The 15866-nt window shown below is 43.8% G+C and overlaps 1 protein-coding gene across 1 annotated transcript in view; it reads right to left on the bottom strand.

Annotated features, from left to right (window-relative positions):
• mavs (mitochondrial antiviral signaling protein) overlaps positions 1–15866 on the bottom strand; it is a 30657-nt gene that overhangs the window by 6294 nt on the left and 8497 nt on the right. Inside the window, exons 2-4 of the mRNA XM_085975521.1 lie at positions 12432–12566; positions 6458–6635; positions 1164–1804 (exon numbers count right to left, since the gene is read on the bottom strand). Of these exons, the coding sequence (XP_085831647.1) occupies positions 1164–1804; positions 6458–6635; positions 12432–12548 (936 nt within the window). The 5' untranslated portion in view covers positions 12549–12566. The remainder of the gene's footprint in view (positions 1–1163; positions 1805–6457; positions 6636–12431; positions 12567–15866) is intronic.

Raw genomic sequence — 15866 nt, 5'->3', positions numbered from 1 at the left:
ACTCCACTAGGCCTCCTCCTCATTATGCCTAGATGTTGCCATTCACATCTCCACAGTCAAGTGAAGGCCACCTTTAGAGTGTGGGGGGGGGGGGGGCGCGGAGAGGAGGGGAAATATTTGAAACATAATCCAGCAACGGATGTGCTACTTCATTCTGAACCTCAACCTTAATTCTGCACAATCACATTTCGATTCATATTTTCAACTTCTTTCTTGTACTGGTTTGTAATGCAGTAACTTAACACTTAAACATCATAGAATAATACAGCACAGAAGGAGGCCATTCAGCCCATTGTGTCTGTGCCGGCTCTTTGAAAGAGCGATCCAATTAGTCCCACTCCTCTGCTCTTTCCACACAGCCCTGCATATCCCATTCCCATTTGAAAGTTACTATTGAATCTGCTTCTACCGACCTTTCAAGCAGCGCATTCCAGATCATAACAGCTCGCTGCATAATAAAAATTCTCCTCATCTCCCCTCTGGTTCTTTTGCCAATTTTGAAATCGGTGTCCTCTGGTTGCCGACATTTTTGGCAGTGGAAACAGTTTCTCCTTATTCACCATCATAGTCCCTCATAATTTTGAACACCTATAATAAATCTCCCCTTAACCTTCTCTGCTCTGAGGACACAATCACAGCTTCTCTGTTCTCACCAAGTCCCTCATCCCTCGTATCATTCTTCTAAATTTCCCCAACACCCTGTCCAAGGTCTAAACATATACAAGAGTTTACTGCTGACATTCATATAATGTTTTACAGTTACAAGTTATGTAATGATGGCAATTTCGGTTAACTTTTAATATGGATTGTTACAATTAACTTGCCACAACAGCTTTTTGTATTCTCTGCCTATCATTTTCACAAGACTCCTGGTTCTTTTGTAACACTCCTTTTTATATAGTTCAACTTTGCTTAAATGGGAAAAAAGCAAAGGAAGGCATAATTCACCCTCAAGCAATAATTCATGACTTTTTTCAATCTTACAATAGAGTCAGCATATATAAATATTCATCCAGAAACAAACTTAAAAACTAAATGACATAATAATCTGTTTAAGAATTATATGTAGCCTTCAGTTAACTCCATGGAGATCTGAATGGGAGCATCAATGGTGGAGTTTCAAATACAAAATTAAGGACTGGAAGTACAAATTGCCACGTTACCTGTACGGGCAGATTGTAATCTTTGCTTTCTTCTCTATCCACCACATTTCCCATTTCTTGAATTGGTGCTTTAAGCTCTGTGGAATTACGCTGAGGGCTTGAATCAGAGACGATCGAAGACGCAGAAGATGATGCAGAAGAAGTGTTTGAGGTAGCACCTAATAAAGCCGAGGGCTGCTGATTGGCAGTGGGAGCCGAGGACGGCGGCACAGGTGCGCCAGCCGAGGACGGCGGCACAGGTGCGCCAGCCGAGGACGGCGGCACAGGTGCGCCAGCCGAGGACGGCGGCACAGGTGCGCCAGCCGAGGACGGCGGCACAGGTGCGCCAGCCGAGGACGGCGGCACAGTGGCATGGGATGAGGGCTGGGGTGGCAAGTAGCCTGCAGGAGGAAAGACTCTTGGAGAGGATTCCGAATCGTCAGCAGCGGTGACTGTGCCCGAAGGGTTATTTGGGAGTGAAACAGCTAGTGGAGCTGTTGGGGGAAGAACGACATGAACCATTGAATAGGCAGTAGCAGCACTGTTGGGATGCGAAATAGCGAATGGAGCTGTTGGGGGAAGAACGCCATGAACCATTGAAGAGGCAGCAGCAGCACTGTTGGGATGCGAAAATGCAGAAGTACCTACAATTTCTACGGGCCCTGCAAAAAGACAGTAGAGGTGGTTAACTTCTAAAGTTACATTCCTTTTAAAAAATGAGGCTATGTTGATCTTACACTTAAGTCATATGTAGTAGCTTTTATAATAGCAACATTTTTGGCCTACTTAATAAAACAGTGTTACCAAGTAAAGTACTGAATGGAATGAAAGTGCTTACAGATTTGCCATTTTAACCTTCACTGATCTGAACAATTTTCTACGTCATCTCATTCTACTTTAACTGATGACATTGTTGCCATATAATATCACTTATACAAAAACTCGTATAATTCACCTCCTTGACTTTCCAGCCAGGGAAAAAAGAGAATGCTCGAGGACAAGGGAGAGAAAACAGTGAAGAGGAGATAGGAATAGAGCATGGAGATGGGGAAAACAGGGAAGGGGAACAAGTGGAGAGAGCAAGAAGAAGAAAGCAGACAACAGGTGCAAGAAAGGACACTAGAGATACAGTGTGCGCGCACGAGGCAGTAGAGCGTGAGAGGCAAGAGAGAAAAGCAAGCTTGTGCACAAGAGACACACTCGGGGCTGAATTTTGCCAGCGCTCAGAGGGCGGGTTTGGAGGCGGGTCCGCTGTCAAAATAGGAAGATTGACAGCAGGTAGGAAACCCGCTGTTAGCCCGCCTCCACGCGAGTCTCCCACGTGTCGGGTCTGTCTGCGCAGAACTGACCAGACACCAAGCGGCGGGGGAGACAATTTAGATCATTAAATGGCTTGTTAATAGCCACTTTAATGCTATTTTGAGCCTACCGTGTAATTTTACGTGCTCCCCCACGAGTTAGCCGCTGCTTGGGGAACACCTGTCATGAGTCGAGTCTGCTTTGATTTATCCGATAATCTGACAGCTGCAGAAGTGGTATAAAGGATACCATGTTGCAGCTGTTCAGTTTCAGAGCTCAGAAACTGTTGGTTACTGCATTTGTAAGACATAGAGATTTCTTTAGCTTGCAAGTGTTTAGAGCCAGCTGTATATCCAGTGGCACCCCATTGGAACAACCTCTCTCACCACTGACAGATCACTTCTGTCATCTCACCTGCAGCTGCCATCTATTTCAGCAACATCGGTGCCCTTGGAAAAAAATCATACCTTGGTCTTCTGAATCCTTCCGCGATCAGCCCCAACATCACCAGGCACACCAACATCACCAACAACACCAACCTTCTCCGTCATCACCTGATGCTGCCCTGGACACAGGGCATCAGCCCCTGACAACATTGATGCCCGGGAGGCCAGCGGTGTCATCACCATGGCCAGATTTACTTCACTTGACGCTGTATACCTTGGCTGCCACATGATGCGCCAGGTTGACACCATCACTGTAAAGCATCCCTATAATGTCCAAGCCATTCCTTTCACACTCATCACAATAGCTGGGGGCCGGGCCGGGGAGAAGTTATGTCTCAACATTCACTTGAACTCACTAAGACACTTCTCAAGGTGTGCACTGATCTGTCCAATAAGGTGAAGTGTTGAAAATATCGATTTCAATGTATGACAACACATTAACAGAAACTTCACATGGACATTGGCTATCCTTGTGTGTTGTTGGTTGGTATGCTTGCAGTAGGATGAGGGTGAGTGTGAGGGGTGGCTAGTGAGATGGGGAAGTGATAATACAGATAGAGAGGGATGGGTGGAGGTGCAAGATAAGTTGGTGTGAGTAAGGATATGCAGGAGTAGGGTATGGAAGGCAGAGTGATGGGAACGTGATGAGTGGCACAGCAGGGTGAGTTTGAGTGTGGCTTTGCAGTAACGTTTCGTGATCTACTGAGTTCATTGAAAGGTTGACGCCACTGCAGGGACTCCCGATGACATTCCTGCTTGTGTCCTCCTGTGCAATGTGGAACCAGACTGCGTTGGTCTCCTGGGGAGCTCTCTTCCGCCCATGGGAAGGGAAGAGAATCTCCCTGCATGCTGTGACTCCCTCCATAAGCATATGGAGGGAGTCATTGGAGAGTCTGAGTGCAGCCGTGCACCTTTGTGCAGTGCTTGTCAGTGTTTGCAGCACTTCAATGCTGCAGAAGACTGACAGCACAAATGTCAAAATCAATGTGGCCGTGGTCCCTTTAAGGAAACCGGCTGATGATGCATCATCAAATTACGTCATCAGACCCGCTTCCTGTTAATTGGCCAGGAACCTCGCCGGACGGGCTTAACAAGGCCAATCTACGGAAAATTATTTTCAGAGAGCGGCTGCAAATGGGAGTGGGACTGGAACCCGTCAACCAGCTCTCCCGCCGCCATCCCGCCTCCACAGTGATAATCCAGCCCGCAGTGTGCAGAAGCAAGACAAAGAGTACATTAGTGACACGGTGAGCAAGAGACAGAATGCACTCATGAGTAAGAGAGAGGGACAACAAGATAGAGTGAGCTCACAAGAGATGGAGATCGCAACAGAGTGACTTCAATTCTAAGCAACCTGCCTCTAGTCAATAAGAATCTCTGGACTACGGACTGAAAATCAAATAGTGAGGGCATCAAAACTGCAGGTTGTAGTGAGAGCTTCTTGCTCTATATGGTGTTATCCACACTAGCAAGTTCAGTTGTCCCTGGTGGCAACAGGGCTTGATCTACGAATGAATCCATATAATTCACTTGCGGCTGAACATAACCCAGTGGAATGAACGCATCACCAGTATTCAGTGTGGCTGGGACATTCTTCTTTTGCAAAACCTTGCATTTTTAAAAATGTTCTGACTACACAAAAGTTCCTCCCTTGCATGAACTATTTTTTGCACTTTATTTATATAGGGTGTCAAAGAGGAATCAAAAGGGTTTCCAGTATGACTTGCATTTATATAGCGCCTTTCACGACATCCCAAAGCGCTTTATAGCCATTGAAGTACTTTTGAAATGTAGTCACTGTTGTAATGTAGGACACATGGCAGCCAGTTTGTACACAGCAAGCTCCCACAAACAGCAATGTGATAATGACCAGATAATTTTTTTTTTTTTTTTTTTTTTAAGTGATTTTGATTGAGGGATAAATATTGGCCAGGACACTGGAGATAACTCCCCTGCTCTTCTTTGAAATAGTGCCATGGGATCTATTATGCCCACCTGAGAAGTCAGACGGGGCCTCGGTTTAGCGTCTCAACCGAAAGACAGCACCTTCGACAGTACAATACTCCCTCAGTGCTGCACTGAGTATTAGCCTAGATTTTTGTGCTCAAGTTTCTGGAGTGAGACTTGAGCCCACAACCTTCTGACTCACAGGTGAGAGTGCTACCCACTGAGCCATGGCTGACAGGACTCTATAGATCAGTCAGCTCTAGTTGCAACCAAGAGCGGACTCATGTTTTTACTCCCAGTCCAACTGTGGTAAATCTGCAAATCTAAATGGAGAGCAAAACCCAGAAAACTGTTGTTTGTAGATAAAGGTAGAAGGTCAAGGACCGATCCCACCTTGACCAAGACTCTCTGGCATACGAAAGCCTAACTTTGAGGCTGTGTAATATACTTAGCAAAATAAATATGACTGGGGCCTTGTTTGTTAAATACAAAACTTTCCTCCTCTTTCTATTACACTCTTTCCAAGACAAGGCCATGCCTATTAGGATTGAACTGAAGCATCTTTCAGGAAGATTCTTGCTCCATCTCACAATTTTTTCTTTTAGCAATTTGAATATTCACAATAAGCCACACAAAATTATCTGAAAAATGGTGAGCCCACCCACAAGTTGTGCAACTTTGGGAGTTATCATAAGATTCATTCATGGTATCAGTCACTGGGAACAACCTATGGCTAGATAAAATTTCTGAAGAAATGATGTATCCATATATAATTTTAAAAATCTTGCTGTGTGCAAGACTTCCTGTCCACAAACCTTGCTTCCTGCTGTCATGATTTTTGATCATGCTTTAGCATCAAGATTTATGTAAATATTTTAGAATTCCATAACCGGCTGCCTCTCAGTTTGTTGATGAAACAATCCAATCACCCAAAATGCTTTTTGAAAAATTCGGCCATTTTTCCCCCTCAGTAACTGAAAATTCTAATGTCCAAATTCTAATGCTCAGTTGGTAGCACACAACTCTTGAGTCAGAAGTACCCCACCTCTGGCTCTGCTCACGTCCAGGCACCAAGATCTTCCCCGAGTGCTCAATTCTGCTCTGTACCCACCTAGCCACACCCAGAGTGCTCTGGTTCCCTTCAGTAATGCACACCAATCCCCTCAAGCTCCCTGGTCAGGGCATAGTCAGGTGCTACTGCAGACCAGGAAAACAAATGTTAAGTAGGCAGACAATTTCACAACTGGCAAGATTGTTTGATTTACAAGAGGGGTTACAATATGGAAACATGCCATGCAACCCAACCAGTGCGTGTCGCGACTCGCATTTAGTGGAGCACTGCTCCGACAACATCTATAAAATGAAAACAGAGGAATAGTGTGGGCTGAGCTGTGTTGATGCCTTTGCACGTTCCTAAAACTTGCACCGTCGAGCCACCCTATCCCTGGGTCTGGAAACAGACTCTTCATTTGTACGTGAAGGTCAACCACGAGTGAAAATAGTGATTTTTGCTGGTGCTTCTTAGTTGGTGGATATTGTCAATTTCAAAAACTATGACAATGAACAGATAATCATAATTAAAATGTAAACTTCTGATGTGGGAATCGCCATCACGATACTTACTTCTTGGAGCTAGAGATTCAAGTTTATGCTCCAACTTGTCTGCAAGCTGATCGTACATATTGCTCCGTAGTGCATCTATCAACTGCCTTTCCCAGTTCCGCCGTCTTCTAACAGAATCCAGTAAAGTGGGTACAGCTAACTCATTGCCTTCATGTTTGGCTTCAGCTTTGATTTTTTCCTAAAGGGGTAAAAGTGGGAGCTTTTTGTCTAAAGTACATATTTGAGGAAAATAATTGTTTATTTTTCATTCCGCCTGTGAAAAAGCCACCTCATTTTCCATCTAATTTCATCTATTTCCTCACCTTTTGGTTTGAGTCGGCCTTTCGCAGATCTTTTCATCCTCAGCTATTTGCATTTCCTTTTAGTGCCTTTCCATCACCTCACTGCTGATTTTTTTTTTTAATACAGTTTTCCATTAAGTAACTTACGAGTTATACAACTCATTTATTCCTCATCATAGAAACATAGAAGATAGGAGCAGGAGTAGGCCATTCGGCCCCTCGAGCCTGCTCCGCCATTCAATGAGATCATGGCTGATCGTCCAAATTCAGTACCCTGTCCCTGCCTTCTCTCCATATCCATTGATCTCTTTAGCCTTAAGAAATATATCCAACTCCTTCTTGAATATATTTAATGAATTGGCCTCTACTGCCTTCTGTAGTAGAGAATTCCACAGGTTCACCACTCTCTGGGTGAAGAAATTCCTCCTCATCTCTGTCCTAAATGGCTTACCCCTTATCCTTAGACTGTGGCCCCTGGTTCTGGACTCCCCGACCATCGGGAACATCCTTCCAGCATCTAGTCTGTCTAGTCCTGTTAGAATGTTATTAGTTTCAATGAGATCCCCTCTCATTCTTCTAAACTCCAGCAAGTACAAGCCCAATCGACCCAATCTTTCCTCATATGTCATTCCTGCCATCCCAGGTATCAGCCTGGTGAATCTTCGCTGCACTCCCTCATGGCAAGAACATCCTTCCTCAGATATGGCGACCAAAACTGCACACAATACTCCAGATGTGGTCTCACCAAGGCCCTGAACAACTGCAGCAAGACATCCTTGTTCCTATACTTAAACCCTCTCGCTACGAAGGCCAACATACCATTTGCCTTCTTAACCGCCTGCTGCACCTGCATGCTTACTTTCAGCGACTGGTGCAGAAGGACACCCAGGTCTCGTTGCACTTCCCCTTCTCCCAATCTATTGCCATTCATAGAATAACCTGCCTTCCTGTTTTTGACACCAAAGTGGATAACCTCGCATTTATCCACGTTATATTGCATCTGCCATGCTTCTGCCCAATCACCCAACCTGTCCAAATCATACTGGAGTTTCTCGGTATCCTCCTCACAGCACACATGCCCACCCAGCTTTGTGTCGTCTGCAAACTTGGAGATATTACATCTAGTTCCCTCATCCAGATCATTAATATATAGTGTCAATAGCTGGGGTCCAAGGACCGATCCCTGCGGTACCCCACTAGTCACTGCCTGCCACTCGGAAAAAGACCCGTTTATTCCAACTCTTTGCTTTCAGTCTGCCAAACAGTTCTCTATCCAAGTCAATACCTTGCCCCCAATCCCATGTGCCTGAATTTTACACGCTAATCTCTTATGCGGGACCTTATCGAAAGCCTTTTGAAAATCCAAATACACCACATCCACTGGTTCTCCCTTATCTATTTTACCAGTTACATCCTCAAAAAATTCCAGTAGATTAGTCAAGCACGATTTACCTTTTGTAAATCCATGTTGACTTTGTCCAATCCGGTCACTTTTTTCCAAGTGTTCTGCTATTACATCCTTTATAATGGACTCTAGCATTTTCCCCACTACTGATGTCAGGCTTACCGGTCTGTAATTCCCCGTTTTCTCTCTACCGCCCTTTTTGAACAGTGGGGTAACATTAGCTACCCGCCAATCGATGGGTACTGTTCCAGAGTCTATCGAATTTTGGAAGATGACCCACAATGCATCTACTATTTCTAGGGCCACTTCCTTAAGTACCCTAGGATGTAGATTATCAGGCCCTGGGGATTTATCAGCCCTCAATCCCATCAATTTCCCTAACACCATTTCCCTACAAATACTGATTTCTATCAGTTCCTCCCTTTCATTAGACCCTATGTTCTCCGACATCTTTGGGAGGTTATTTGTGTCCTCCTTTGTGAAGACAGAACCAAAGTATGTATTTAATTGGTCTGCCATTTCTTTGTTCCCAATTATAAATTCCCCTGATTCTGACTGCAAGGGACCTACGCTTGACTTCACCAATCTTTTTCTCTTCACATATCTATAAAAGCTTTTACAGTCAGTTTTTATGTTCCCTGAAAGCTTACTCTCATACTCTATTTTCCCCCTTTTAATTAATCCCTTTGTCCTCCTTTGTTGGATCCTAAACTGCTCCCAATCCTCAGGTTTACTGCTTTTTCTGGACAATTTATATGTCCTCTCCTTGGATCTTATGTTGTCCCTAATTTCCCTTGTTAGCCACGGTTGAGTCACCTTTTTTGTTTTATTTTTATGCCAAATTGGGATGAACAAATTTTGTAGTTCATCCATGCGATCTTTGAATGTTTGCCATTGCCCATCCACCGTCAACCCTTTGAGTGTCATTCCCCAATCAATCCTACCCAACTCGCACCTCATACCATCGTAGTCTCCTTTATTTAAATTCAGGACCCTAGTCTCCGAGTCAACTATTTCACTCTCCATCTTAATGAAGAATTCTATCATATTATGATCGCTCTGACCCAAGGGGCCTCGCACAACAAGATTGCTAATTAATCCTTTCTCATTACATAATACCCAGTCTAAGATGGCCTGATCTCTAGTTGGTTCCTCGACATATTGGTCCAGGAAACCATCCCGTATACACTCCAGGAATTCCTCCTCCACAGTATTGTTACTAATTTGGTTAGCCCAATCTATATGTAGATTAAAGTCACCCATGATAACTGCTGTGCCCTTATGGCACGCTTCTCTAATTTCCCGTTTGATGCCATCCCTGACCTCCGCATTACTGTTTGGAGGTCTATATACCACTCCCACTGATGTTTTCTGCCCCTTGGTATTTTTCAGTTCTACCCATACAGATTCCACATCATCAGAACTAATATCCTTCCTTTCAATTGTATTAATCCCCTCTTTAACCAGCAATGCTACCCCACCTCCTTTTCCTTTTTGCCTATCTTTCTGAATATTGAATATCCCGGGATATTGAGTTCCCAGCCTTGGCCACCCTGGAGCCATGTTTCTGTAATCCCAATCACATCATATTTGTTTACCTCTATTTGCGCAGCTAATTCATCCACCTTATTACGAATGCTCCTTGCATTAAGACACAAAGCCTTCAGGCTTGTTTTTTTTTTAACACTCTTAGATCTTTTAGAATTATTATTTACTGTAGCCATGTCTGATTTAAACCCTTGATTTCTCTGCCTGCCACTTTTGTTTTTCTCCTTCCTGTCTTTTGCTTTTATCCTCGTTTCCCTTTCCTCTGTCTCTCCGCTCAGGTTCCCAACCCCCTGCCATTTTAGTTTAAACCCTCCTCCAGAGCATTAGCAAACACTCCCCCTAGGACATCGGTCCCGGCCCTGCCCAGGTGCAAACCGTCCGTTTTGTACTGGTCCCACCTCCCCCAGAACTGGTTCCAATGTCCCAGAAATTTGAATCCCTCCCCCTTGCACCATTCCTCTAGCCACGTATTTTTCTAAAATATCTTTCTATTTCTACTCTGACTAGCATGTGGCACTGGTAGCAATCCTGAGATTACTACCTTTGAGGTCCCTATTTTTTAATTTACCTCCTAACTACCTATATTCAGCTTTTAGGACCTCATCCCGGTTTTTACCTATATCGTTGGTACCTATATGCACCACGACAACTGGCTGTTCACCCTCCCCATCAAACGAGGGTGTCATTGAGCAGATCAGTAGCTACAGAAAGATTGTGGTGCATGGAGGGCCAAAGGATAGACAGTTGAGAATTTGGAAGTGCCGTTGTAAGTGACTTGAGGGAAGTGTTTTATTGCAGGGATGAACACAGAAGGAAGTGGGATGTCTGCATATCTTATTCATACTTTCACTTCATAAGTCACATCGTGGTAACAGGGCACGTAGAAAATAATAATAGGATTGGGCAGAAGCAACACAGATTTATGAAAGGGAAATCATGTTTGACAAATCTGTTATGAGTTTTTTGAGGTTGTAACTAGCAGAATAGATAAGGGGGAACCAATGGATGTGATGTATTTGGATTTTCAGAAGGCATTCGAGAAGGTGCCACACAAGAGGTTATTAAGCTAAATTAGGGCTGATGGGATTGGGGGTAATACACAAGCATGGATTGAGCATTGGTTAACTGACAGAAAACAGAGAGTAGGAATAAACGGGTCATTTTCGGGTTGGCAGGCTGTAACTAGTGGGGTACCACAAGGATCAGTGCTTGGGCCTCAGCTATTCACAATCTACATCAATGATTTCTGATGCGGGACTGAATGTAATATATCCAAGTTGCTGATGATACAAAGCTGGGTGGGAATGTAAGTTATGAGGAGGATGCAAGGAGGCTTCAAGGGTATATAGACAGGCTAAGTGAGTGGGCAAGAACATGGCAAATGGAATATAATGTGGAGAAATGTGAAGTTATCCACTTTGGTAGGAAAAATAGAAAAGCAGAGTATTTTTTTAAATGGTGAGAGATTGGGAAATGTTGGTGTTCAGAGGAACCTGGGTGTCCTTGTACACGAATCACTAAAAGTTAACATGCAGGTACAGCAAGCAATTAGGAAAGCAACTGGTATGTTGGCCTTTATTACAAGAGGATTTGAGTATAAGAGTAAAGATGTCTTACTGCAATTATATAGGGCCCTGGTGAGACCACACCTGGAGTATTGTGTACAGTTTTGGTCTCCTTACCTAAGGAAAGATATATGTGCCATAGAGGGAGTGCAATGAAGCTTCACCAGACTGATTCTGGGATGTGGGGGATTGTCCTATGAGGAGAGATTGAGTAGACTATTCTCTAGAGTGTGGAAGAATGAGAGGTGATCTCATTGAAACATATGAAATTCTTACAGGGCTCGACAGGGTAGATGCAGGGAGGATGTTTCCCCTGGCTGGGGAGTCTAGAACCAAGGGTCACAGTCTCAGAATAAGTGGTCAGCCATTTAGGACTGAGAAGAGGGGAAATTTCTTCACTCAGAGGGTGGTGAATCTTTGGAATTCTCTACCCCAGAGGTCTGTGGCGGCTCAGTCTTTGAGTATATTTAAGACAGAGATCGATAGATTTTTTAATATTAAGGAAATCAAGGGATATGGGGATAGTGCAGGAAAGTGGAGATGAGGTAGAAGATCAGCCGTGATCTTATTGAATGGCAGAGCAGGCTCGAAGGGCCAAATGGCCTACTCCTATTTCTTATGTTCTTAAATCATTCTGTCTTTAAATATTTTCCATATCCCAATTAAACCCAGGTTGCATATGATGTTTTAAATCTTCTTTCTTTTAAAGCTTCTTTCCCAGGGCTGTCATCCTACTGAACTCCACAAATAAACGCTAAAGCCTGCACATCTGCCAATGCACTTTATTATGGTTATGTTTATGTTAATGTATTACAAGCCAAATGAATGTTGAATGTTTAAATGTCTTAATCTAAATGTACACTCTCGGGAGCCGCAAGCCTACATTTCGTTGTACTGCACTTGTGCACTAACAATGACAATAAAGTTGATTATGATTATGATACGGGCATTGGAAGGTCAAAGCAGTTCTTCAAATTCCAGCTCCAACAGCAAAACAGCTGCTATAAACACAGCGAACAAAAGTTTTTACATATAAAAAGTAACGTTTACTAAATTAAATGAATAGAAATTGCATGTAGTTTGTACAAAGAAATGAGAAACTAACAAAGCTGATAATATCTTGGTTCTTATTATAAATGATTTGTCATTTTCTGTAGCAATAGAAATGGAATTACCTGGTCCATCTGAGTAAGGCAAGGAAGATGTGGTAACAATTCCACTACATTTATTATCAAGAAATCTGGCATTCTCTTCCTTATGTACTTGTATAACTCGTCGCCCACGTACGGCATAGTGATTTACTTTTAAACCTTGAAAAAAAATGATAAACTTTACAGGGTTAACCGTTCATTCTTTCCTGCATACAGGAAGAGTCAAAACAATCTTAAATATTTACTACAGAACACCACTGGTAAGGTCAGAAAGAAAAGCCTCAACATTAAAAAAACAAAGCGGCATCAAGTCCTATGGAGGACTGTTAACGTTGTATCATTGTTTAAAAAGGGAGAATGGGATAGACTGAGTCATTACAGGCCAGGCAGCCTAACCTCGGTGGTGGGCAAATTATTGGAAAAAATTCTGGGTGAAAAATGTTCTCCTCATCTCCCCTCTAATCCTTCTACCAATTACTTTAAATCTATGCCCCCTGGTTATTGACCTCTTTGATAAGGGAAATAGGTCCTGCCTATCCACTCTATCTAGGCACTTCATAATTTTATACATCTCAATTAAGTTTCCCCTCAGCCTCCTCTGTTCCAAAGAAAACCCCAGCCTATCCAATCTTTCCTCCTAGCTAAAATTCTCCAGTCCTGGCAACATCCTCATAAACCTCCTCTGTACCCTCTCTAGTGCAATCACATCTTTCCTGTAATGTGGTGACCAGAACTGCACGCAGTACTCTAGCTGCGGCCTAACTAGTGTTTTATACAGTTCAAGCATAACCTCCCTGCTCTTATAGTCTATGCCTCGCGCTAATAAAGGAAAGTATCCCATATGCCTTCTTAACTACCTTATCTACCTTTCCTGCTACCTTCAGGGATCTGTGGACATGCACTCCAAGGTCCCTCTATTTCTCTACACTTCTTAGTATCCTAACATTTATAGTGTATTCCCTTGCCTTGTTAGCCTTCCCCAAATGCATTACCTCACACTTCTCCGGATTGAATTCCATTTGCCACTTTTCTGCCCACCTGACCAGTCCATTGATATCTCCCTGCAGTCTACAGATTTCTTCCTCACTATCAACAACACGGCCAATTTTTGTATCATCTGCAAGCTTCTTAATCATGCCCCCTGCATTGAAATCCAAGTTGTTATTATGTATATCAATAGCATTGATTCTATGACATCTATGATTCTAAGTTGTTATTATATATATCGATAGCACAGACTCCAGAGCAACTGCCTCCCAGTCAGATAATCAGATCTTGCATCCTTTGGGCATCCAATGTTATTAGGATCAAGTTTTGCCCATTTTTGTTTAAGTCAGAGAGGCAGGAATCCCTCAAAGTTGCTTGGAGGGGGGAAAAACTTGGCAAAAATCAGCTGGCTCTGCTGAAAGTACATTTTTAAAAATTCGCTTATGGGACCTGGGCGTCACTGGCAAGGCCTAGTTGCCCTCGAGAAGGTGGTGGTGAGCCACCTTCTAGAACTGCTGTAGTCCGTGTGGTGAAAGTACTCCCACAGTGCTGTTAGGGAGGGAGTTCCTGGATTTTGACCCAGTGACAGTGAAGGATCAGCGATATACGTCTAAGTCAGGATGGTGTGTGACTTGGACGGGGACTGGATAGAAACATAGAAGATAGGAGCAGGAGTAGGCCATTCGGCCCCTCGAGCCTGTTCCACCATTTAATGAGATCATGGCTGATCATCCAAATTCAGTACCCTGTCCCTGCTTTCTCCCCATATCTCTTTAACCTTAAGAAACATATCTAACTCCTTCTTGAATATATTTAATGAATTGGCCTCAACTGCCTTGTGTGATAGAGAATTCCACAGGTTCACCACTCTCTGGGTGAAGAAATTCCTCCTCATCTCAGTCCTAAATGGCTTACCCCTTATCCTTAGACTGTGACCTCTGGTTCTGGACTCCCCCGCCATCGGGAACATCCTTCCTGCATCTAGTCTGTCTAGTCCTGTTAGAATTTTATAAGTTTCAATGAGATCCCCCCTCAATCTTCCAAACTCTAGCGAATATAAGCCTAATCGACCCAATCTCTCCTCATATATCATTCCTGCCATCCCAGGTTATCAGTTTGGTGAATCTTCGCTGCACTTCCTCCATGGCAAGAACATCCTTCCTCAGATAAAGTGACCAAAACTGCACACAATACTCAAGGTGTGATCTCACCAAGGCCCTGTACAACTGCAGCAAGACATCCTTGCTCCTGTACTCGAATCCTCTCGCTATGAAGGCCAACATACCATTTGCCGCCTTAACCGCCTGTTGCACCTGCATGCTTACCTTCAGCGACTGGTGCACAAGGACACCCAGGTCTCGTTGCACTTCCCCTTTTCCCAATCTATTGCCATTCAGATAATAATCTGTCTTCCTGTTTTTGCCACCAAAGTGGATAACCTCGCATTTATCCACGTTATACTGCATCTGCCCAATCACCCAACCTGTCCAAATCATACTGGAGTTTCTCGGCATCCTCCTCACAGCACACACGCCCACCCAGTTTTGTGTCGTCTGCAAACTTGGAGATATTACATCTAGTTTCCTCGTCTAGATCATTAATATATATTGTGAATAGCTGGGGGCCTAGCACCGATCCCTGCGGTACCCCACTAGTCACTGCCTGCCACTCGGAAAAAGACCCGTTTATTCCAACTCTTTGATTCCTGTCTGCCAACCAGTTTTCTATCCAAGTCAGTGCCTTACCCCCAATCCCATGTGCTTTAACTTTGCATGCTAATCTCTTATGCGGGACCTTATCGAAAGCCTTCTGAAAGTCCAAATACACCACATCCACTGGTTCTCCCTTATCTATTCTACCAGTTACATCCTCAAAAAATTCCAGTAGATTAGTCAAACATGATTTACCTTTTGTAAATCCATAGTGACTTTGTCCGATCCTGTCACTGTTTTCCAAGTGCTCTGCTATTACATCTTTTATAATGGACTTTAGCATTTTCCCCACTACCAATGTCAGACTTACTGGTCTATAATTCCCGTTTTCTCTCTACCACCTTTTTTAAATAGTGGGGTTACATTAGCTACCCTCCAATCCATGGGAACTATTCCAGAGTCTATAGAATTTTGGAAGGTGACCAGCAATGCATCTACTATTTCTAGGGCCACTTCCTTAAGTACCCTAGGATGTAGATTATCAGGCCCTGGGGATTTATCGGCCTTCAATGCCGTCAATTTCCCTAACACCATTTCCCTGTGGGGTGGTGGTGTTCCATGCGTCTGCTGCCCTTGTCCTTGCAGGTGGAAGAGGTCGCGGATTTGGGAGGTGCTGCCGAAGAAGCCTTGGTAAGTTGCTGCAGTGCATCTTGTAGATGGTACACACTGCAGCCACGGTACGCCAGTGGTGGAGGGAGTGAATGTTTAAGGTGATGGATGGTGTCAGGGTTGCTGTCGCGGGGCCGTGTAGACACGGGGC

The sequence above is a fragment of the Somniosus microcephalus genome, chromosome 2, assembly GCF_052327205.1.
Source record: "Somniosus microcephalus isolate GS21.2 chromosome 2, FLI_Smic_1.0, whole genome shotgun sequence".
NCBI classification, from domain to species: domain Eukaryota; kingdom Metazoa; phylum Chordata; class Chondrichthyes; order Squaliformes; family Somniosidae; genus Somniosus; species Somniosus microcephalus.
This window is presented reverse-complemented; position numbering and strand designations above follow the sequence as displayed.